The 25,999-nt window shown below is 36.3% G+C and overlaps 1 protein-coding gene across 7 annotated transcripts in view; it reads left to right on the top strand.

Annotated features, from left to right (window-relative positions):
• LOC104356071 (NEDD4 binding protein 2 like 2) overlaps positions 1 to 25,999 on the top strand; it is a 50,145-nt gene that overhangs the window by 12,997 nt on the left and 11,149 nt on the right. For 4 of the 7 annotated variants that reach the window (XR_004405668.2, XM_032982903.2, XM_032982905.2 and 1 more), the window contains exons 3-6: positions 397 to 521; positions 5,919 to 6,007; positions 6,363 to 6,439; positions 11,221 to 11,364. Coding sequence is in view for 6 of the 7 variants with exons in the window: in XM_032982903.2 (XP_032838794.2) it covers positions 397 to 521; positions 5,919 to 6,007; positions 6,363 to 6,439; positions 11,221 to 11,364 (435 nt within the window). In the remaining variant the exon portion in view is untranslated. Of the gene's footprint in view, positions 1 to 396; positions 522 to 5,918; positions 6,008 to 6,362; positions 6,440 to 11,220; positions 11,607 to 14,581; positions 15,015 to 25,999 lie in introns of those variants that run through there. The other 3 variants (XM_042793362.1, XM_032982904.2, XM_042793361.1) reach the window with 3 other exon arrangements.

Here is a 25,999-nt window from a genome sequence, read left to right as displayed (position 1 = left end):
TCCAGATTCCTCATGATCAGATTGGTTTATAGAGATAATTCCCAATGAGAATTGATGTGGAAAATGTTAGTAAATGCATTAAATTATTATGAGGTACTTAGACCTTACTGCAATGGAACCGTAAAATAGATGGGTACAAATATCTCTTGGGAGCAGAGAAGAAGAAACAACAAATACAGAAATAGTAGAGAGGGAAAATATATTGCTTTAATTTGAATTAGAATTATTGGTAATACATAGGAGTGTACTTTTATAAACCTCTTTGAAGTTTGTAAGAAGTTCAGAAATAGGGCACAGTTAAACTTAGTTTAGCAGTATTCTTTTTTATGTGTCGTCTTTTTTTTCTGTCTGGAAAATAAAAGTTAAAGTATTTTTGTATTTTCCTTTGTTTAACAGTATTCTGCTTGGTCAAAGTCGTGGTGGCATTGTATTCAGCACTGATGATTATTTTCGTCAGCAAGATGGATATACGTATAATGCTGCTCAGCTTGGTGATGCCCATGACTGGAACCAGAAGAGAGGTTTGAATGCATAAGAGGAGTCCTATTAAATTATGCTTATATTTAGAAATAGAAGTATTACATAACATGCATGTGTGTTAGTAATCTATATGAAAAGGAGTATATATATATTTTTTTAGTAGAGGGTACATAGAAATATATATTTAAAGTATTCTTTATATTCTAATTTATATATATATACACATTAAATTTTGAATTTCTAGAAGGTTCAGTGTTAAAAATATAAAATCTCTTCTCTTTGTGCTGTGACCTGCTGATTTGTTACATTTGGTGCTAGTATCTTGATGGCAGAATTGAACCTTTTTAATGCTGGCAACTGCAGGGTATCTTATTTTTTCCAGTATCTTTCCCGATCTGAGGTTCATCCACAATTTATGGAAGAGTTTTTATGAGAAAGATTTTAGTTTACTTGTGTAGATTAACAGCTTTAGTAAGTCATCTTTCTTAACAGCTATCAGTGTCCAAAGATTGGGTTTAATTGGTAAGGAAGTAGATACCTGGGGTAAGAAGGGTAGCAGACAGATTCTTGCTCTTTCTGTAGCAGTTTTCGAAGAATCTCACTACCTGCTTAGTCTCCTCCAATGAGTGGACAAACTGAACAACTCCATTGCCTGTGCATGCTGATTACTCTCTGTGCTGCAGTGTCTCAAGCAGAAGCTTCCTTCCTAGCTGGAGTACTACTTCTTTGCATCAAAAGACACAGAGGGCCAAGTAAAAAAAAAAAAAAATTCTTCCCTTTCCTCCCCACTTCACCTTAATGCAAAATTTATGATACATGGGGGGAAGATTTTTGTATGAACAGTGAAGGAATTTATTAGAGCAATTATCAGAATATCAATTATAAAAAGCAGTTTTGAGATTGGAGTGCAACAGTAATAAATACTTTGAATGAAGTTCCCAGTAGAAGCCTGAGGAGCAAAGAGTTGATAAGGTAGTAGTTTATGCATGAGAGGACTCAACATTTCAGAATTATAGGACCACTAAACAATTCTCACTTGGTAATGGCTTCTGGCTGTTTCTCACTAGACCTTAAAATCTTTCTAGTTCTGTATCACTTAGTTACACAGTACTTTGGATAACCAGAACAGTATATAATTTAGTTATTCAGTGATTTTGATAGCAAGAACAGCTGTGCCATGCTGTATAGAGCACCCCCACTGTGAAACATTTGCTAGAATAGCTTGGGGTTGAATTGGGTCCATGAAAAATGCTCAAACCATATATCCTGCTTTGACTAGATGGAGTTCTCTGACTTGAAATACTTCAGAAGTTCTTGGTTTCATTTGTGTGCGTATTCTTGAAATACATGAAGTGAGAACTTCAGGGGAATGATAATCCTGATAGTTGGGATTCTTGTCGGAAGAGTAGGCCTCTCTTAAAGTTTCATATAGATTATATCAGCTTTATATAGATTATATCCAAGCGGGGTCTCATAAGAGTGGAGTAGAGAGGGAGAATCACCTCCCTTGACTTACTGGCCACACTTCTCTTGATGCAGCCCAGGATACAGTTGGCTTTCTGGGCTGTGAGCACAGATTGCTGGCTCATAGTCAGTTTTCCATCCATTAATACCCGCAAGTCCTTCTCAGGGTTGCTCTCAATCCACTCATCCCCCGGCCTGTATTTGTGCATGGGGTTGCTTTCACCCATGTGTAGGATCTTGCACTTGGCCTTGTTGAACTTCATGAGGTTTGCACAAGCCCACCTCTCCAGCCTGTTAGGGTGTGTCTGGATGCCATCCCTGCCCTCCAGCGTGTCGACTGCACCAGACAGCTTGGTGTCATCGTCAAACTTGCTGAGGGTGTGCTCAATCCCACTGTCCGTGTCACCAACAGAGATGTTAAACAGCGCCGGTCCCAGCACCGACCCCTGAGGAACGCCACTCGTCACTGCTCTCCTCTTGGACATCGAGCCGTTGACTGCAACTGCTTGAGTGTGACCATCCAGCCAATTCCTTATCCATTGAGTCGTTCATCCATCAAATCCACGTCTCTCCAATTTAGAGACAAGGATGTCATGTGGGACTGTGTCACATACTTTGCACAAGTCCAGGTAGATGAAGTCAATTGCTCTTCCTTTATCCACCAGCCCCCCTTGTAGAAGGCCACCAAATTTGTCAGGCATGATTTGCCCTCAGTGAAGCCATGCTGGCTGTCACCAATCACCTCCTTATTTTCCATGTGCCCTAAGCATAGTTTCCAGGAGGATCTGCTCTATGATCTGGCCAGGCACAGTTTTGTTTAAAACTTTTATCTAAGGTATTACATCAGTGCACTTAGCACTTAGATCTATAGTTAAAACAAAATGATAGAACATGTTAAGTGTGTTGTAGCTATAAAATAATCTTTCTTCATAAGCATTTGTAAATTAATGATGGTCCCATTACCTTCATTACAGAATTGGCTATTCTCTTGATACCTTTATGAATCTTTTCTGAAAAGCATATTTCAGGATTTTTCCCCTGTTTCTGTCAGCCCACGAGTTTTCTTTTATAGATTTGGGTTTCAGAAAGATCATTTGTACCAAGTTAATGAAACCAGGGCAATATACTTTTAATTTTTTTTATAGCTTTTACTATCGATTCTTAGTGCTCTGTTGGAACTAATTTTATCTTTGCTTTTTAAGTCCCTACCATTTACAAAGTTACTTCGTAGTCTGTTCATTTTATTTCTTCCCATTGTATGGATTGATTTCCATCAAGATAATTCCCTAGTTCTCTCCAATAACTTAGGGTGTTTCTTCCTTCAGATCCCCGCTTCATTCAGTGACCAGATTGAGTAGTGTTCACTAAATGGGCAGGTTTTCAACAGATGTATTTTTTTTAATCCTTGCACTCATTGTGGATCTCACTTTTTATTTAATGCATATTATTTAAACTTTGTTTAATGGAACATTATTAATTCTCCTGAGAACTTTTTTTGTATGAGTGTTATTTTAGGATTTTGAGCTTTAGATATTTCAGCTCTTTCATCTAGTTCATCATCTTAACTTTCTGTGAGCACTAGTGGTATTATATTCTGAATTTTTAATTGGCAAGCTAAGGAACAGTTGCTAAAAACATTTTCCTCTTTTGGATGCCAAACTTAGCAATTTAGATATTTTCTTCAGTGTATGTAGTAGTAATTAAATTCCGTATATTCAGAATAAACTTCACTGTCTTCATATTCAGATGAGTTCATATCACTTCTGTAAGTGACACCTGTAGCTTTTGAAATTGGGCAACCAGAAAATGAAGATCATGCAAAGTAGTGGCCACTTGGAAAGAGCTGGGATGATGTTCAAGAACATTCACCAAAAGATGATCCTTTTCCCTGACTTTTCACCCTGACTTACTCATTATTTATCTCACAATTACTTCAAAAAAAAAAGGAATGCTTGGGTCATGCTGATGATATGATATGTACCCCCTATTCAACTACAGAAAAGTCTATCATGTGCTGAAAGAGGTAGGAGTATATGGGAAGAAGTAGTGCACAAACCATAAAGCTTTTTTGTTGTTTTTTTTTTGCTTTTGTACCCTGTGTCTTTTAAAAAAAGGACTGAGTCCTTGCTCTTTTCCTGCAAGAATTTTGAAATGTGAAATTCTTGATGTGTTTGTGGCTTACATTGCTAGTACTGTTTAAACTAACTAAAAAAAAATAATTTTTTCTTGGCTTCAATGTGTAACATCAGAGCAATTGATTTTTTATTTTTTTTTAATGGAATTCATCTTTACAGTGCTTCTGTAAAATAGGTAAGGAATTATTCTGTTTTTACTGATTAACTGAGGCACAAAGAAGGTGAGGAATAGATTTTTTTATAAAAGTCTTACTTGCAATTGTAGGAGTAGTTTCAGGAGGAGTTGAGGAATCTTTTTTATGAATCTGGCAGTATCAAGTTGGAAATATGCTTCTCCATCTGACTTAGTTCCAGGCTGCGAAAAGAGCCTAATTTACTGATTTATGTATAAAGTAGTTATTTTCTGAAGTGGTAAAAGCTGTGTCCCTTTCTGCAAAGAACAGCAGAGGTCTTGCTTTCAAAATAAAGAGGTAAAGGAAGTTAAAACAATGAAGATTGAGGTAGCCCACTTGTCCCAAAAGTACTCAATACCCTCTCTAGCTACTCTACTCTGCAGGAGAGTTCCTTCTGAACTTCTGGTAAGAATAGCTAACTGTTGCCGCATTTTGTATAAAATGAAGGTGGATATCAAGCTCATAAAGGTATAGAATTCAAATTTTTCACCTCCTTGGGTGAGTCTCCTGTGTGGCATTATGTAGATGCTGAATGTCACAATCATGCTCTCTGGATGTGCTCAAAAAAAGTGGTTCTGCAATGGTGTTTTCTTCAGGGACAAATCCTAGTAATGTGAGTTCGGAGTCCTCTGGGAGTGCTTTCTGGACTAACTGTGTAAAGGATTTAGAAGAATGCCTGATCTCAAGATCAAAATTAGGTTTAGGCATAAAATAAATGCTTAACTGATTTATTACAACTAAAGCAGTCTTGGGCTTATGAAGAGATACCATTTTAAGCATCAGGGTAACGTTATAATGTTTTCTGTGCTGTGGAGTTGATGAATCTCAAGTAGCCAACAGGTTTGCATGTTTTGTCCCCCAAACTCCTCCAACCAATCCCAGTTCTGCACTGTAATCTCTAGGGTGCTCATGCTAGGTAAGAAGCAGTATACTCTTGCTGGTCCAAAGTTAAAAGCATGTTACTGCCAAAGTGTCCTGCCAAACAAATTGTATTGTGGCTGTGCTCTGTTCATCTTTACATCAATAAAGATGCTAATTTGGATGGGCCTTCTTACTAGTTGCTGTTTTGTAGAACTTGGAAGCAGTTTATTATTCCTGAAGCTTCTGCCCTTTTTTGCATTTGGTAGAAATTGGTCAGTGAGTTCAAACATTATTCAAGCAGAGATAGTATGGTTGTATTTTTTTTTTAATGGATCTCAGAAATATTTCAAATATGTGATGTCTTTCCATTAAGATCCTCTATTTCTTAGCATTTTGTTGGATAACTGCAATACTTAACCACAGGTCTCCATTATAAATGCACCATCTGTTATTTGGCAGAGCTGGTAAAGCTGGAACCAGGGTACAGTTTCATACTGGGATCTCTATACTCAGCAGGCCACAGACTTTGAGCAGTTCTGCTACTTCGCATTCTACACTTCCCATATACTCTTTTGCATCAATTCACCATCACCTGTTTTTTATGCCCTTCAGTTCATTTTGCTTATCTTCTTGCTTCTACTTCTTTCCATTCCTGTCTCTACCTTTGAGTGCTTTTATTCCTTTTCTTAGAACAGTGTGTTTCAGTCAGACTAGATGAGTGCAAAAAAACATCTGGAACGTTTATTTACATTTACCATTTTGAGTTACATAGTTATTTATTAACTTGCACTATTTCTCATTGCAGCAAAGCAAGCAATGGAGCAGGGAAAATCTCCAGTAATAATAGACAACACTAACACTCAGGCCTGGGAAATGAAGCCATATGTGGAAGTGGTAGGTGGTGGTTTGTGATTATATCATCTGTTACAACTTTTCATACTTAGCTTCCCACGTGATCAGTTGGTCTGTTTTGTCCAGAAACGTTTTCATTGCTCAAGTTTCTAAAGAGAGACTGCTTATTGATATGATTAGTAATTGGTATGGCAATAGTAAGACCAATTTAGAGATTGACTTGATCTAATCTGCTTAGCCTGGAATGAAAGCTAAGATGGGCTGAGAATAAGTGAAATTCAGCATGCTACCACCACAGAGTTAACTACATCTGTTTATTATACTGATCTATAAAGTTTTTGTTACATTTTATGTAATAATGATACACATACCACACATTTTTCTTTGCTTGCTGCAGGCTCTAGAAAAGGGATACAGAGTGGAGTTCCATGAACCAGATACTTGGTGGAAGTTTGATCCTGAAGAATTAGAAAAGTAAGGTTTACATTATAGAAATCATTGTATTTATATATATAGACAGACACAGATAAATGTGCGCACATAAATATATCTGTAGTATATTATATTTTATTCAGCATCTTATTTATTCAAATACTTAACTACTAGTATAAAATGTGTTTTATTTAAATAGGCATTTTGAGGTATACCTTTAAATGGAAGTGTTATGGATGAACAGACACATAAATCAAAGTCCTGTCTTCTTGGCTCAAAGTCAATATTAAAATTTTATTGGACATGAGTAGAAAAATGATTGACCCTTGTAAGAGTCGCTGCTATTATAATGAATAATTGTTCTGAGAAATTTGTTGCTACAAAACACTGACAGAAAGAAATAGGTAAAAGACAAAAAGGAATTTTGCAGTTTGCAAAGAATGCATCAATGTGCTTTGTTTTGTCTGCTTTTTGTCTTGGTGTCAAAGAACAAGAGTCCATTACTAATCAGTAAAGGTTAGAATGAAAGCTCATATTTTACATTATTCTATTGCAAGATTTTGTGAAATTGTCCCCAGTCTTCAGAGGATCTGACTTAGAGTAGTGTTGGACATAGGTCCTTGAAGTTCTGAGTTGTGAGAGTAACTGGGAAGCTGCTTACTATTCCTGGTTAATGTCTCTCTTGTCTCAAATGTATCTGCATTAGGAATCTATGAGGTATCAAGCCAATTTAGGGATATTTCACTGTTTGAAATGTAATGCAATGTTTTCATTGTTGATCACAGAGTTCTCTCACTGATTGTCATTTTATATGCTTCCAACTGACTTGACTTATAATTGTTTCAGCTTTGTAAAGTAGCACCTACAATGCACAAAATGTGTGTATAATACTTACATTACTGACTTGGACTTTACTGTGTTCATAAATCTTTTAAAGTTTTCACCTTTTCCCCCTAAGTTACCACTAACTTATTTTTAGAGATGGAGTCGTCTCTCTGTATGGTAAATGCTAATAAGTTTTTCTGGTATGGGGTACAGCACAGCCAAGTTAGCAAGCTGTTTTATTAATCAGACGTTTCTAAGATATTCAGTGTGAGACTTCCCTTACATGAGACAACTCATTTTCCAGAAAAATTCGTGTTTGCACATGGTCTTAACAGGAAACAGGATAAACAAACGTAAAGTGTTGTTACCATTGTATTTTATTGTCCAGTTGTTAATTGTAGAAGTAAAGTTTATGTCTTTCCCAAAACCAAAGGAAAAGCCTTGAACTGTGAAGTGCTGCTACCAGTTCTTAGGAGGTTCCTAGAAATGTTTTAGCAGCTCCAGTGGCTTTAAATATTTGAATAGAGGCCCATTGTCTGGAAACTATTTTTTGAGAGTTTAGGAAAGGTGATGACATGAAGTTTCATTCTTGCTTTCAGTTGCTTGAGGAGAGGACTCAATTTTGGAGGTTTGGGGTTTTTTTCACATTCATGTGTTTGGAAAATACATGATAGAGATGTAGTTTGGGGGATTCCTCTTATGAATTTGAGCTCAACATTTTTTGCAGTACCTGGTCAAATACTATGCTAATAAGAAATTAGGGTAATTTTATTAGTTGTCTGGAGTCACACATTCTAATTCCCTCCTAAACAGGTTCACTTAAGACTCTATTTTTCTGGTAGTTGGAATAAAAAAGACACTACCTTCTACTTTAATTAACAAAATTCTTTTCTTATATTTTGAATACATGCTCCTCATTTAGTTGTTTTTAGTGGTACTGTCTAGATTGTTAGTAACTCTTATCAAGTGAAATAATATTGTCTATATTCTAGAAATTAGGTGCATTTCTAGATACTATTTTTATAGGATTGTTTCTGCCACTGCTTAGTGTGTTTGAGAAATCTATGAAAAGGCTCTCCAGGTCAACACTGGATGAATTCTTGATGTCAAGAATGTGACAGATGTTTGTGTGGAATAGATGTCTGTGTCTTCTTCTTCCAGTGTGCCTGTGAGATACAAATTGTCTTTGGAGTCACTCATGAGTGATTTTGCTTTTCGTTTAGTTTTGTGCACATAACTTTTGTGAAGACATCTTGACTCTTCAGACTTATGTCTTGCAGTAGTGCTCAAGACTTTTTGCATAGCTTTTAGACCATTATGTAAAGGATTTTGTACTTTGATACCATTTTTAGGAAATCTTGAAAATTACAGGTGAGAGAGCGAGTGGCAAAATCACTGGTAGAAGAGAAGGAAAAGTTTTTATTTTTTTTTTTTTAATGTTTAATTGGTGTTGAATGATAAAATTACCCTCTGTCATGTTTGTATACATTGAGTAGCTGGTCTGTTGGGAACTAGAACTTTAACAAAAAAAAACAAAAAAGCCACAATAACAAAATAACCCAAACAACCAAAAAAAGCAACAAAAAACCCCAACACGTTGGGTCAATTGAATCACATTTGATTCAAGCTTTTGGGGAATAACAGGTATCCTGTGTATAATCTGTATTTTGGGGTGGATGTTGTTTTAATTAAAAAAGAAAAGTTACCTGCTGTGTAACTTCACACAGAATTGAAATGCAAACAAGTTTAATGTAACCTTTTTTTCTTCAGTATGGTCATAAAAGTGCAATTTCGTATTGACTTCATTAAACTTGTGCTGATTCTTTTAAGTAGCCATGTCTGTGCAGGATTACTTTGCCATGTATTGGTACATAAGATCCTCCTCATGTAGAAGCATTTAATAATGACAGGACTTTGCTTTTATCAATAGATTCTGTGTTCCTCCAAGCAAAACGAGCTTCCAAAGCATAACTGTTAGGAGGTTTTGCTGGTACAAATGTACTGGTTAGGGACAGATGGCTTTATGCTCTTTCAGCATAGCCAAGCCACCACAGATGAGTGAAGACACGCGTGAAGAGGAGATTCCAGTATTAAATGACACTGTAGAGCAGAGTTGTTTCCTTTTTTAAATTAATTTCTACACTTGATGTGATTTTGACGTTGGTGATTTTATTATCCTGCCTTGTTCTTTAAGGTGAAGTACTTGCTCATATATGAAGTGATTATGCACAAGTCGATTCAGTTGTGGATGAGTGTGCATTTTATGCCCAGAGCACTTGAGCTGTAATATTTTTCTAGGAGTACTAAGATACGGAAAATACTGAATAACTTTGTGCTTCCACCATTTTACATAAAAGGACTTAGACTTCCTTTTCTCAGATTTTTTTTTTTTTTTTTCTGTCATGAGAGTCAAGTACTTTATAGAATTCCCATGTTTCTAGGGGTTTGGCTTTTTTCTCTATCATTAACCTTGTTCATATTCGTGAATAAAATCAAAACTGTTAAGACTAGTTAACTGGTAAGTTCAACATGCTGCTGTTCCAGGGCTTCTTTAGCACAATGTAGAAATTAGTAGCATTTAAACAATTTCTTTAGCACAATGTAGAAATTAGTAGTGTTTAAACAATGAGCCGCTTGTGATGATCACTCTAGTTTCTGATGTCTCAGGGAAGAGTGTCTATGAGATAAATACTCTACTTAAGCCTTTTCTTCCTGAAAGACAGCTGATAAAATGCACCTTAAACTTCAACATAATTCAGAATACTTCTGAGATCACCAAGTTGTCTTCCATTCTGAATATGAAACTTGTGTGCTACCTGGAGTATGCTTTCAACCTTCATCAACTTGATGCATGCTTCTTTGTTGTGATAATACGCACAAAGTCCTTGGGGGGGAGGAAATCAGTCTTTAAAAATATTTCTGTATAGAGTATCCTCTTTCCAGTATAGCCTGTTTGTTCCCAGTACTGATTTCTCTATAGAACTGAGCAAGTTAGTAAGGAAACCCATGCCTCTTCTCTCCATCACAGAAAGCACAAAGATGCAGGCATATATTCCCTGTTGGTATGACTTGGAAATAATTCAGCTTGGACAAGGCTTCCTGATGATAAGAATGTATTGGGTTATGATAAATGCTCGTCTGTACTATAGAAACATTTTGTTCGTGGTTTATATCTGTTCTTTTAGATTCAGTTCTGTTATAGTGCTGACAGTTCTCCGACATTCAGTTTGTGCATAAGCCTTTGCTTTTCTTTTTGGCAGAGACTGAAATTCTCTGCTAACATGGATTTTAAGATTCTGTTCCAGAGATACTAAGGAGATAGAAACATTCTAATGTAATGTCTAATGTCTCAGGTTCTTAATAGACCAAGTTCTCACTGGAAGTTGTTCATTAAACACTGCAGGAATAGCACAACACTTTTGGCCTCTCTTCTGTGTGTTTTGGTACATTTCTAAATTCGCAGCAAGTATCAGTAAGAGCTAGTAGGTAAAGTATCATGGGCAGGCTGTTCTGCTTCAAACCTAAAATTGCTCTTTATTTTATATAGAGATTTACTGATGAGAAAATATTCTGTTATTAAGTCTTAAAATCATATATTTTTATTTTTTATGCCAGTTTGAACATTGCTATTATAAGTAGTAGTCTATGATATTCATCCCTCTACTCATTAGCTAGTATACCATGTAAAATCTGATGAATAAATAGAAAGCGAAGTCCTTTTAGTGTTATTTGGTACATAGTCCTGGTGAATAACATCACATTTGTGTATGAAGAATGACTGTATTGTTTTCTGCTATTTAATATATGCAGTGGTGAATTGTTAAAATAAACCTTACCACAAGTTGAATACTGAGAGAATGAGGATACAGTATAATAAAAGTGAAATTTCAAATATGAAAAGCAAGAAGGAAAATTGTGAAATTATGTTTTTTCTTTTTCTTAAAAACTGTAAACATATAAACATACCAGACAATTTATTTAAATTTTTATTTTTGTAGGAGGAATAAACATGGGGTCACTCGTGAGAAGATTGCTCAGATGTTGGAACGATATGAATATCAAATATCCATACCTATTGTCATGAATTCAGTGGTACCTCCCCACAAAAACACTCAAAGGCCACCTCTGCAGCGAAGACATAGGTGGGGAGGCAATACAGACTCATGGAATTCTTTCAGTATTTCAAGTAGCCGATAACACAGTTGCAGTCAGTTAATAAAAATATCTCTTACTTGCCCTTCTAAAACACATCATCACCTCCAATAAAGTAGTGGATCTTCTGTGTTTTAAATAGGCCTATTTCAAGACCATTTTCTTCTGGAGGTCATTCCTTCAACAGACTTGCATGTAAATAAAATTGTACATTCAATGTTTTTTAAAACTATATTTATTACAGTTGTAATAACTTTGATTTTAGTAAAATATTTAATATAGTATGACATATAGCAGAGTCTTCCTTCATAAACATAGGACAATGATGTTGTCATATGTCAAGTAACTGTTGAGCAGTTTTTTTTAAAGAAGAGGTCATACAGGATATCTTTTAAAAGATAATTAAAGCCCCAGAAGAAGAGGTTATTTATGTAATAATCAGTTTTAGTGATTGTCATTTAGTCTTCTTATCTTTTAGGAAATTTTTTTGAAAATAATTATGTCCTGGATTCTCTTTTTGTTCTATTTGGCAGGCATTGCCAATTGGCAAAATTTTAGCATGTATTTTCTGCTTTCAGTTGTGGTGTTTTGTTTTTTTTTTTTTTTTTGTCTCAGAAGCTCATCTGGCAGCTGAAGCAACATTCTGCCAATACAATATTCACCAGCCTTAAACTGTGCACCCTGAATTATTTGTTTGTTCTCAGTGGTAGTATATAAACTATGATGGTGGCTGCACACCACCAACTTTTTTGTGCTGACTAAAAAACCCTAAATGTTGTCGCTAAAACCCCAACATTTCACAGCTATGTCTAAGAAATTTCTTTCATTTACAATAAAAATGAGGTGTTAAAGCATAAGGCTGTCAAGTCCCAGTCCACAGTTGGATGCATCAATTCAACATACATAGTGGATTTAATTCTGTAAAACCATGTTGCGTTCCCAATTTTGGCACAGCCAGTGTAATCTGTTTACCACATAAGAGAATGAGCGAGCATGGAGATTGACTAATTTACTGCCCTTTCTTTTAAAACATGATACATCTGTACATTTTCACTTTGCTTGCTTTCTAACAGCTTTCTGTATTAATAAAATGTATTTGTCTTCAGTGTTGTTTTAGTAGTTCAATGCAACAGTTTTTATTATTCTCAAGCTTGTAGGGTTTTATACAGATGAGCATTATTACTAACCTGCTAGCTGAAATAACCTATTTGACAACATTTGACTTCCTTATATATTGAATGAGTAAATCCTGAATAGGAATTTTTGTAAAGAATGAGAGTACGTAGCTTAAAATTTTCATGGTTTTCTATTAGTAATTTGGTGTAATAGCCATCAGAATTTTGAAAATTCCAAAGCCAGCATGATTTTATTTAATTATAGACAATTTTTGAGTAGGCCCTAAAAATTACTTCATTTTTAAAGTCTGAATACCATGAAAGTTAAAAATCCAGATATAAAATGAAATATCTTTCTGTGGTTTTCTAAGCCTGTTGTGCGAATCTAAATTTGTACAATTTAATGTATATCTGGAGTAACATTTTCATAAGAGATTCTATTAGAAAAGTTGAAGTGTGCAGTTTCATGTTTTAGTAATAGTTTTAATTATTTGAAAAATAATTTCAAATGTTTCAGTAGCACATGGATTGTTAATATGTTGAATTATGTGTATATATAAAAATACGAAGCTCTCCAACTATATATTATATATATATAATGATAATGTAGTTTAGTTTTCATTTTTCATTGTCTCAAAAGAACCATGAAAATCTTTGTAAATGGTCATTAATACTTTAAATATCCCAAAGTTTTTATATTTAAACATGAAAGCATATTTCAAGTGGAGGAAGATAAAAAGGTTTTAGGAAGACTCATTTACTCCATATTACTTTAAGACATAATGAAGTGGTAAAGTTTATTGAGGCTTTATGTAATATTCACACAGTATGCTAAGGTGTGGCAAAAAAGAGCTGATTACTGAAAATTGATGTTATGATATCCTTTGATACCTTCTGTCTTCAGTTTTTAAAGGAAACAGGTGTTTTTTTAGCAATATTTAATTGATATATGTTCTCTTTAACTGAAATTTGTATTTAAATAGATGTGAATTTATACTATTTTTAAATGGTGCAGCACTTTGGAGTGCTATCTTTTTAATAAATTATTGTGGATGGTGAGTATTTTTGATATGCAAAGCATGTTGATTGATAATAGGCTTGCAGTTTGCAAAGGACACATAACAGGAAAGGAATGCTTTGCATCTTGCGCCTGGATCAAACATTTCTTGTAAACTGCTTAATCTATAAAGCTGTATTCCAAGGTAAGTACAATGACATAGTAGGTGAAAACACAATGGAATTACTTTCTGTGCAACATATTTTTGTTTCATGGTATATCAGTATTTCATGAGAATGACAGCCATGGTCATACATACATTAGACAGAAGTTGCTTTTAAACTGCAATATTTATATGTAAAAATAATAAAAGATGATGTGAAGTACGTCTTGCAGGTATTGAATATGTCCTGGTCCCTCATGAACAAGGAAAATTACTTATTTTGTCAAAAAGTGTGTACAAGAAACGTAAGAACTCATTGTTCAGTTAGACTAGGGATCTCAGAATTTTTACTATCTGCATAGTTCTTAGCAGTACAGCTGTTGGTGATAATAATGTACCTAGAATGAAAGTTTCCTGGTTTAGGTTTTTAGTAAATTGCTAGTTCATTATATTTCATTAAATAAGTGTAAGAATTTTTTTAAATGTAACTAATGTGTAGAACTTTAATGTGGCAAGTGCACATTCGTAGGACCCCCTGCATACATAAAACTAGTGACGTATTTGGGGTAAGTAAATGTAAACAGATTAGTCAAGTTGCTCAACTGTAGTTTTACCATCCTACTCTTCCAAGCATGAAATTTCAATGAGAATTAATTTGCAGAACATGCATAATTTGATTCATCTAGCTGATCAGTTAGCATTAGCTCTATAGGATTATGCGTTGCTTTAGAAAAAAAAATAGTTCTAGTTTTACTGCTTCATCTAAACTGCTGTTTCTTATTTGACTAGTTTACTTCCTGAATTATCAAAAGTTTTCATCAGTGTTGTCTTTGACAGGATGATAGTGTTTTTTTCTTTTGTTTGGAGAAGAAAACAAACAAACAAAAAACCAAAGCCAACAAAAGAACACCCAAAACCCACAAAACCAAACCCTAGAAGACCTATGTGCTGGTTTTGGCTGGGATGGGGTTAATGTTGTTTTAACATACTTACAACAGCTTGCATGAGGCTGTGTTTCGGCTTTGTGCTGGGAACAGTGTTGATAATTCAGGGATGTTTTCCTTCTTGCTGAGCAGCGCTCACACAGCGTCAAGGCCTTTTTTGCTTCTCCCGCCGCCCCGCCGGCCGGCGGGCTGGGGCTGCACAAGCGGTTGGGAGGGGACACAGCCGGGACAGCTGACCCCAACTGACCAAAGGGATATCCCGTGCCATGTGGTGTCACGCTCAGCATATAAAGCTGGGGGGAGGAGGAGGAGGTGGGAGGACACTCGGAGCGATGGCGTTTGTCTCCCCAAGTAACTGTTCTGTGCGATGGAGCCCCGCTGTCCTGGAGATGGCTGAGCACCTGTCTGCTGATGGGAAGTGGTGAATGAATCCTTTGTTTTGCTTTGCTTGCGTGCTTGGCTTTTGCTTTACCTATTAAACTGTCCTTACCTCAACCCATGAGTTTTCTTACTTTGACTCTTCTGATTCTCTTCCCCCATCCCACCAGGGTGGGAGTGAGCGAGCGGCTGGGTGGCACTTAGTTGCCAGCTGAGGTTAAACCACAACAACCTAATGTAACTCATTTATTTTTATTTTTTAACATAGGAAGTTAAATAATCTGTGAAGAGTTCTGGCTTCTGTTCTTGTAGTCTTGTCCTCTAGGTTCATTTTGATCTAGTTTGCCATGCTACACAATTTTTTTAAGGTTTTTGCCCTTAAGAAGAAAGCCAAGATTTTGTCTTTGTTGTCTACCTCCTGAAACGTTCTGCAGAAATGGTAGTGTTTATTTGCTTCTCTGCTAATAGATAACTGAAAACCAGGCTTTGCCTAGCTGAGATGGGACCCATAACATTTGATTGTTTTGTATCTCTCTTTCCTGATTTAATTTAGACTCTTGGTATTTTACTCTTTGAGCTGACCAGCAGGACTCATTTTCAGTCAATTAGAAAAAAAGTTACTTTTGTATTTTCACATTCATATGTGATACCTGTAGTTTTAACTGGTGCTTCCTCATAGCAATCGAGTTTTCCGGAAGAAATGTTTTCCTTCTGTGCTGGTACATCATGGAGGTGAGGTGACTAGACATATGTTGAGAATTGAGGGTTTTCTGTACAGAAGAACAGACATATATTATAATCCCCAGTAAAGAGCAATAAGAAGACAGTGCTGAAATACAGTTCCTTAAATTGAATTTAAGTACTCAATTTAAACCAGTTTAAATGTTTAAATGTCAGATGTTTCATATAGGTCAGAAGTGGAAATATTTCACTTCTCTACAATGACACTTTCTCATCTCAATGTTTTATGTTTTCATCCTTTTGAAATAAAAGCAAGAGCAGAGATTAAAGCTCTTTAGTAATAATTTCCTAGGTGAGAATCTACTGTTACATCAATTAATTTCACTGGGGTTTTTTAGGTTTTGTTTTGGTTTTTGCTTGGTTTTTTTGTTTTGTTTTGGTTTGGTTTTTTTTTAAGTTAGCTGTAAATCTGCTTATTTTGAGTTTACAGAAAAATATGTGAAAATATGGTTGGTCTTTTAAGTATAAGATAAAGTATAAGTAACAGTTCGTCAAGGTCAGATCATCTCAAATTTGTCTAGTTTATTTCTGTAGTAATGGAGAAGCAGCAAGTGGTGTTTTTAGCTTGAGATAGACTATCAATGTCATTCTAGATCAAGGATAATAAAAGCATTGAAGTATTATGTCTGGAATGGGTCTCTGCAGTTTCATTTTAGCTGATAGTGATGCTTCTTCATTTCTCAGGTAGGCAGGCAGCCCTTAACTATTTAATGTGTACCTTACTGATACATAGCGCTGTTGTAACACTACCATGTTGTGCCAGGGCAGAACATACTGTATCCACGAAGTAATTTTTTTCCAGTTGTACTTGCAGTCTTTTTAGTGGTGTTAAATATTTTTCTTTTTTTGAACTGTTAATGGAATTAAACTTCTGTGATCCTTCAAACTGATATCAGAGTGTACTGCTTTATAATTGTGTGGAACATCCTGATTGTCCTTGTTAAATATTTTCCTGATACTAACCCTGTAAGTATTCTAGGAGTTTATGGAAACATAGTAGAAAAATATTTTGAGCAAAACTTTTGGAACATGTGCCTGCATGTTGCCTAACTGTACTGATTTAAAAAAGCATGGATTCTTTAGTGGATGTTGTTAAATTGCCAACAGACCAAGAAATGCTGCTTTAGCTGACTGAATAAACATTTGCTTATTTCTAAGGGGTTTACTGTATCATTTACAAATCAGTCTTAATCATGGGCCTGTAATGCTGTTTGGCTGGTTTTATTCATGATACTTCTCATAATGATTTTTTTTTTTTTAAATTTATTCATCAGCCATAGGTTTTGGTAACCTATACTATAGATTGTAATAGTCTATAAGAAATTACTGAACAGTTTATCCCACATCTTGTTCTTAACCACGAAGGCTCAGGGACCTGATTTAAGAGTGGATTAACTATATTACTTTTTCCCCATTTAGCATTTTTCGTGATAGTTTTCCGGTATTGCTTGTAAGATGACTACACTGCTTTACAGGGATCTTGGCAACAAAAGTATAGACATCTGATCTTTTACCTGAAGCAAGACAGGCATGCGTATTTGAGCTTCATTTGCGTCTCTTTGCAGCTGTTTGGTACGTGAGCTGAATATTCAGTGAAGTATACCCTACAAAATTTCAAATCAATTTTCACTTTATGAAAACTGCCGTTAGAAGACTGTGCTTCTGGCTGTGCAGCAAAATTGCGTTATATATGGGAGTATAAACGGAATTCTGTGTATGTGTCAATAGAAGGCACAGTTAGGGCATTGTATTTCATTCTCTTTCTGTTTTGTTCCAGCAGCCTAGAGTGAGTTTTTGTTTTCTAATAATGAATACTTAACTGTGGCAATAATGGAGCCCTTTTTGGTCCTAGGTTTTGAGGAGCGCTTTTATTGTGATTAAAGACAGCTAGCTCTCTACTGCTCTATAGGGAATTGAGCTGTAAAGAGATGAAATGAGTTTGTCTTTTCCCTGGTTAGTTTGTGTCTTTGTAGAGAATGTCAAGCTTTGAGCTCACTGTTTCAAGTAAGATGACATACTGGAGTGGGTTGGACAGAGGGTGGTCAGGGCTTGGAGCACATGGTATACGGGAGAAAGGGATTGTTCAGCCTTAAGAAGAGAAGGTTGTGGCTCAAACAACTAAATGCTGTCTTCACCTGCCTGATGGGAGAGTATAAAGGTGGAGCCAGGCTCCTCTTAGATGAGAAGCAATGGGTAGAGGTTGCAATATGGGAAACTCCAATTAGATATTAGGTTGTGCACTCTGCATCCTTGGACTATTCAAAATTTGTCTGGGCAAGGCACTGAGCAGTGGGAACTCGGTTAATATTGCTCTGAGCAGAGGTTGGACAGTATGATCTCCAGAGGCCCTTCCTGACAAATTATTCTAATGGATATAGTGAGAGCAGTGTCCAGAATATCAGAAGACCTAGTTAGCTCTTATCTATCAGAGAAAACTTCCAGATTACTAACAGAATTGCTGCCTGGTTTCAGGGTGTCAGATGCAGGCTCGCATTAATACAGCAGTCCATGGTTTTCTTCTTATCCTCAGATGGGCACTAAGTTTCTGGCTTTAACTGTAGCTGTAAAACTGGCTGTACTCATTTATTCTGGGTATTTTGTTTCATAGCTGTATTGACAGAGTTGCTTCCTGAGGACTTCAGCTGATCCGCTTTTTTCTACCTCAGGCAGTGTCCATGAGCACTTGTCTCTGGTTGGTTGTATCGTCTTTCCAGACTTGGAAAATACTGACATATATAAATGTTTATCTAAAGTAGTTTTTTATTTTTTGTCCAAAGACAGATTTCTCTTGACCCTGACTACTTTGCAGAATTGAAAGACAGTTTTCTGCATGTGTTCATCCCCAACACTCTAGGGCTGGTTTTTAAAAAGTATTCATATTTAAGGGGTAATTCTTGTCTTTTGTGTATCTCTAGTCCTTTTGCTGAAAGATGTTTAAAAGGGAAATGAGTGAGTACCAGAGAGTAGTATACAAAAATAGTAAATAAAAGTTGGATGCCACCATGACAAAGTACTGAGATTTGTTGAAAAAGGTGTAATACCTTCCAGAGAATGCACATTATAGTAGCTCTCAATATTTCATATAGCATTTGAGATGCACAGAATGAGCACAATAGCTGGAGCAGGTGTTCTGAATAGCAACATTGTCTGCAGTTACAAGTGTTTGAATTTTAATGCTGCTATAATAATCCACATTAGAGGCTGGTTACTTAATATTTACTGATACTGTTTTCTTTACTGTTTTCCTCTTGTAATTTTTTTCTCTCCTTTTCTCTTACTCTTGAACTGCATCTTTCTCCTCTGTGTGATCTGAGTCCTATGTGTTCAGTTCCTACAGTTGTCTTCATAACTCTGGCTCCATCTCCCTCTTCCCTTTTCTTCCCTGAACTATGAAGTAGTGTGGAGAGCTACACCTTATTCTTGTTTTTTTAATGCCTCAGTTCAAGCCGATGCTGATTTAAAAACTGGTTATACATATTCCCCTTCCTCCCAGGCTGTCCCCTTGAGCATTTTCTTGTTCTGCTGAAAGTAATATTTTCTGGCAAATGATAAATTTTTCTTCATTCATTTTTTTTTTCTTAGCCTTATTAAGTTTGCAGCATCTTCTTCCGTTTTCGAAACTCATACTTTTGTTCCCTGCATTATGATCTGTGCTGTGGTGGATATTTAATTAAATGTCTTTGCTACAATTTTGTTGATTGGAGCTATTTTAAATACAGCTAAAAGCTGTCATCTTTCATGGAAAGTTTCTAACAGAAAAGAGCTTATTACATACCTCTAAATATTCCATTCTGCTCTCATTGTACCTCTGTTGCTTCCTCACCTCCCACTCATATTTTTTCTCAACTTGATTTTGCTTGTGTCAGCGATAGGACTTCGTTTTACATGTTGGGTGTGAGTGTGCCTTGGCAGTAAAGCCAACACTTCACCCTGTAAATCTGTTTTGGCTTTTAAAACCTTTTCTTTCTACTTGCTTATCTCTATATTCTGCTTTGAAGGCTGTCCTCTATGTGTTCAGGTATTAGGATGAGATATCACAATATGTAGTTCTCTTTATTTTCAGGTTAAAATAGTGATTTATTGATTTATTTAAGGATCAACCTCTAGTGGCCGAAGTGCACAATGAGGATATTTTTTAGGAATTAGGGACCTGGAAAGCCTGTCTGATTTGTGGACCACATTTTAAGACATGATTTATTTCACAACTTCACGAGAGCCTCAGTAAATCTGCCTTTTCCTGGGTAGAGCTTCTGAAGTGGAACTGCATAAGCACATGCCTGGATGTGAGGTGGCTCACACAATTTAATTTTGAACGTAGATCTTATTTCTCCTAAAATCAAGGATCCACTCAGATTCAATACTGTCTTGTATTTGAAGTGGTTTGATTAGATACAGACATTATGCCATATGTTCAATCTGTAACAACAGTTCTTGGTTTTCATGTGAAAAGTGCGATTAGGGTAATTATTACAGTTTGCATGGTTTTTTCAATAGCTGTGAATTGGCCATTAGGCAGATGTGCTTTGCACTTGTGGTGGCTAATGTTTGCCTGGTCAGTCACAGTCCTCATCAGTGTGCTTCATGGTTTTCAACCTGGACCACCAGCTTTGTAAGACGCGGTGTGTAAAGTGTGATCCGGTGTTGCTGAGAGGAAGGTGCTTAGAATTCAGTGAGAACTGGTGGCTTCATATCCATGTATGCAGTGGTACTCTAGTTTGTCCAGAAGTCAATGAAAAACTGAGAGAGATCGTTGTGTGGGAAGGTGAGATTTTTCTATCCTGGTACAGGTTTTTGAAAGTATTCCCTAAAATGTCATGTAGGAATGTCTTTATATCAATAGAAAATTAAGGAGCGCTGCTGCACAGCAGGTTACACCAAACTATTAACTAGTGCAAATTTGACTGTAGTTCCTATTTCTCCAAACTACTACTCAAAGCAGTATATTTCTTGTCAAGCCTGGATTAATTTCAGTGGGGTTGTCTTCATGCTTGAGCAGGTATCTTCCAAGTAATAGAACTGATGTCATCAAACTTGACAAGATAAATCATACTGTGCTTCCAGTGTAGAACATTGGCATCTGTGTCCATCATATTCTCTTCAAAAGACCAAACGTTGACAGAGAGAACTTAAATGAAAGTTAATTCTGTGAGCCTTCATGGGTGAGAGGGCTGATAAAGCTGCAGCTTCTTCTTTGTATTTTAAGTACATCCTCTTAAGGTAGATTCAGATCTCTTGTAGCATTTCACTTTGTCCTTTTTTTCCTTCTTGACCTGCTTTTTAACATAGAGCCATACTTAATGGTTCAGAGAAATCCAGTCAAACAAAAAATGGTGTCTCTTCTCTGTTAGCATCCGTCAGTACATCTGTTGCTGGTTTGGTGGTTTTTTCCTTTTCTGGTTAGAATTTTGAATTATGTCAGGTGAGATATTTGTTACACCCGAATGGGGTTGAAAGCAGCTTTTGAGTTGTTTCACTTGTTCAGGAAGTAGATGTTTGATACTGGGCACAAGTATATTCAGTGTGTATGTGTGTATATCTCAATCAGTATATTCAGGATTGATTTCCTTAATGTTGTTCAACATATTCTGTGACTAAGGAACCAAAATAGGAGATGGGCTCTTTGAGTCAGAAGACGTTTATGACTTCCATGAAGCAGGCAGGACAAAGATCAGTCAGATCACCCCACGTAAAACTTCTTGTGGAGTCAATGGACTGTCATTTGAAACGGAATTGCTGTTACTAGCACCTCAGGAACATGGGGGGTTTGGTGTGTTTTTTGGTTGTTGGTGTTTTTTTTACTTTGAAAAGTGGTTGCTCTTTGCCATGTATTTGATTAAATGAACAGCTTCTACAGGCATGCTTTGATCAAACCGTCTGTATGCTATTCTCTGTGTACTCGGGATCAGTGTCTCTTGTGCGTGAACTCTAACAGGGCAGCAGTCTGATGGCTGATGATACATTGCATGGAACTGTATATACATCTGTTCTGTAGAAGTGATAGAGTGGAGTAGCTTTAAGCATTGTAATGGAATGGCGTATTTTATGAAGGCAAATACTTAGCTACCACCACCACTGGCAGCACTGTTGAGAGACAAAAGAATAATAAATACTGAGTTACTTCAGATAGAATGCAATTAGTAGTAGCTTTACTGGTTTGGGGTGGGGAGCATTGATTTGCAACACTGTAATGTGTAAATATTTCTTATGAACCATTTATGGTGAATTTCCTTAAGATGGGCTGTGAGGCAACCTAACATTGCTGCTGAAAGTCGTCGCCTTGCTCCCACTAACCATGTCCTTTGTCTTATATAGACACTTATTTTACTTCTTGCTTTGGTAAGTTAAATCAGCTCAAGAGCAAAGCAGGTACTCGCTTTCTTTTGATGCTGGCTCAGGTGGGTAAATCCAACCACGAGGAGGGTGGTAGAGCCAGCAAAAGACAGGTAGTGGAAGTGCAAGGGCAACATCTGGAATGAAGTAGGAAAGGGTGACTAAGACTGTTTCTTCAGCAACAGTAAAGTGCTAATTTGGATGCTCAGTTTTCTATTGGAATTCCACCTTTCAGGAAGCCAAATAATGCTGACAAGTTATTTTGCATGTGGGTTTTTTTTTCCAGTCACTTGATCACCTAATACCAATATTCCATTTGGTTTTGCAAACTGAATATTTATCACTTATTTAAGTGTTAAAGTCAATATATGTAACAAAAAGACTGGTACCATGACTTTTTTTGCTATTCCAAAATTATGACTTCATTTTCTGTTTGTTGCTGAAATAAAGTTAGGTCACAAGGAATTCAGCAATGCACTTGGACTTACCAGGTGGAGAAGATAAAGAGTATCCCAGTAAATGCCATTTTAGGTAGGCAGCTCTACTGTAATTTTCATGTGGAAAACCCACTTCAGAGACTTTGGAGTTAAATAACGTACATTTCTGAAAAAGCATGTACCTCATTGCTGAATTTCATATAGAATTGCTTTTTAAATTTATCAATTCCTCTGTATTTCACTACAGGATGACTGCAGGATTTTTTGATATCAAGCAGACATCAGCTTAGATGTATGCTAGAGCCTAAGTTTGTACAACTGCAAATAACTAAATCTTTCCTGGTTTTGCCATTTTCCAGAAAAATGTGGCTAACTTCTTTAGATGATTTACATTGCATGTTCTGCCTCGGGAATCATCAAAGTGCATTTGTTTCTCCAGTAGAGAGCATCATCTGAGCATTGACTCTCAATCGAGCAGGACAGTGCTATTCTGAGCAGTAGGTTACAACCTTGAAGTCACATGTAACAGCTTTATGGAAAAAGCTTTTAGTATTGTCTAAATGGTAGGCTGAAAAACTTCAAAGTGCCGTTACAAAAAGGGAATTCCCATTTCAACAAAAAGTGTTATGTTTTTTCAGGTCTGTTTATTACTAACCAGTTTTAAAATACATAATACACAGCAAAATTTAAATATAAACAGAAATAGCACCTATTTTCTTTTCCCTTTTGCATGTGTTGTATGTGTTTACAAACAACTCACTAGCAAATAACCCTGTAAAGACGACACGTCTGTCTCCATGCTGGTTCTTGAATTTTCCGTGTTTGTGTACCATGTGGCCTTACAATAAGGAAAACTCCTCAAAAGGCATGTAGGTGGACTAAAAGAGGAGGAAATAAGATAAAACTAAAGAAAACTAGTAGACAATTTGCTTAATTAAATGCAAAAAGCCTTAACATAATACTGGTTATACCCCAAGCAGGATATCTTTAGCTATGCCATCATGCTGCATTGGAGTGTTTCTTTGGGGTAGTATTTTCTTAGGATCAGTTGGAAAGCTGAAGTTGCCTAGAAAAGTAATAAATTTTATTATTCTGCATTTAGTAGCTCATCGCTTTCCTTTTTGCTTTAGTCCTTTGTTTAGGAAATCCAAAACTTCAGAAAACTAATTTTGCTGAACTGCTATAAAACCTCCCATGTTTCTAAAGCATAGAAGTGTCATAGTTGTCGTATTTATTATGAACTGTTGAATGTCACTATTGAAGGTCATATCCAGGTGTGCTAAATCGTTAGCCTGGACCAACATTTGTATTCATTATTATTTTGACACGCAACAATTCTAGTGCAGTAACAGCTGTTAGTTTCTCTGGATCGTCCAGGTGGTTCTCCCGTTATATGGTGGATGTATTCCTGCTGTTCTTGCATTCTAAGGTGAATTCTGCCCAGTGTGGTTTTCCTTCCTGATTCAGAATTAATGGTGAGGAGATAAATGTGCTGACACCTGAGACTTTTTTTCTCCCCTCATTTCTGCGGAGTTCTACAATACCTTTTGTTGTGGCATCCTAGCCTAAGAAAGCTTCTGTCAGGACTGTCCTGAAAGCATTGTCAAATGCTTCAGGAGTTGGGCACCAGACACATGTTTGAAGCAATAGTAGAGAAGTTCACTTCCATCAGCAGCAGCACAAATTCACGTCTGGGAGAAGTGAGTGGTAAACAAGAGTATAGCTACAATAATAGCAAGACTGGAAAAGTCCGTTCTTTTTTGTGCCAGTGCTGACATTGGCAATTTGCTTGTCACTTCTGTAAAGCTGTTATGGCCTGTAGGTACAATACTAAATTATTCTTGGGATTGTTGAACAACTCTGTTTTATTCCCTACTACATTAAAAATGGGATATTGTTTTCTATTACAGTGGTAAGGGGTTTTATGCTTCTGAAAAATTCAGAGAATGTCATCCTCTAAAACCACTTTCAAGTCATGAATTTTCATCATGGAAGAAGAAAGTTAATGTCAGGATTTAAGATATCATCTGGATTAGTATATGATTTCTGCAAATCTGGGTTATATGTAAGAAATTAATCTCTTCAACTACCATTGCAGATGTTTCATTCAATAGCCAAGTAAGATCTGCTCAATCCTAAAACTGTCTGATGGGAGAAAGGAGGCATGTTGCTGAGTGGGGAATGTATTGTGAGCAGAATTTGGGGTGGAATTTGTCTTGTATAACTTCCAGCATCTGCAGTATAGACATCTGCACTTGAACCATAGGGCGCTGTATTGAAAATACACTGACTTTAGAAAAGGGGAAGTCAGTTTTCATTACTTGGAGAAAAGCACCATGTGGACTTAAATGCCAACATTTGAAGGAGATTCCGTTTCTTGGTAGGATATCTCATCTGGAGGCCGTTATAAGGCAATAAAATTTGAGTGCTTTCCGACCAGATCATTTCACAGATCCATAGTGCTTGTTGCAGCAGTATCAAGGCACCAAGACTTTTGAATCTTCTTCCAGTCAAGTGACTTTCTGGCTACACTGAGGCCAAAAAGTCTGCTGCTGAGCTTCAAATGCTCAGAGAATTAGGAGGGTTTGCTTAGTAGAGTTCAAATTAGAAATAATAGATACGAGACTGACAATGAATAAACTGAAGAATGAATAAAGGGTAAGGATAGCTTTCCACAGGTGACCTTTAGGTCGCAGGTTGCCTACTACTGACTGGCTTTCCCTCCACATGAACAGTCATCCTCTTTTTTTTTTTTTTTTTTTTAAATTTCTTTCTTAAGAATTTCAGAAAACATCACTTAAACCAGTTTATATTACCTATGAATGCCTAGAAAATAAATAATTTTACCCTATAATTCGTCTAGCTACTGCTTTGTTTGCTTTAGTGTGTTGTGTGAAATGCCATCCTGAACAAAGGGTTACAGAAAAGTGAAGAATTGCAGAAAGGGAGCGGATCTTTGGTACAAAGATTTATCAGTCAAACTTAGCTTTGAAAATCTCATTTGTCTCTGAAGAGTTACACAGGGAGAAGTTAGATTTCTGGACTAGGTTTTTCTTAATGTGTGTTTGTTTCAGGGTTAGCTGGCTGGAGGGCTAATATCAAGATTTCAGGGAAGTCACTGTTAGGGCTGCTATCGGTTACATTGGATGAGCAATGTAGACAAAAAGATCACATTGTGAAAAGAGCTGCAAAATGAATTGTAAATAACTGCCTACAACTGTGTTAATTTTTCTGTAGTGTATTATTTTGTTGCTATTTAAATATGAAATATTTTTTCCAAATGCATATGCATCCACACATAATATACTGAGCAGTAAATAACAGAGTTGCTGTAGTCACCGTACCTTTACATTATTCACATTTTTGGTTAGCATGTTTTGAATTTGAGTCCAATTTATTATATATATTGTCCATTTAATCTTAATGGATGAGATTTTCTTACTGTGTCCTCCGCTTAGGACCTTTCTGCTCAGCATGACATTTACTGAAATTTCAGAATAGCAGTAGCTCTTTAGTATCT

The sequence above is a fragment of the Tyto alba genome, unplaced genomic scaffold (genome assembly GCF_018691265.1).
Source record: "Tyto alba isolate M040663 unplaced genomic scaffold, T.alba_DEE_v4.0 Super-Scaffold_2, whole genome shotgun sequence".
Taxonomy (NCBI): domain Eukaryota; kingdom Metazoa; phylum Chordata; class Aves; order Strigiformes; family Tytonidae; genus Tyto; species Tyto alba.
This window is presented reverse-complemented; position numbering and strand designations above follow the sequence as displayed.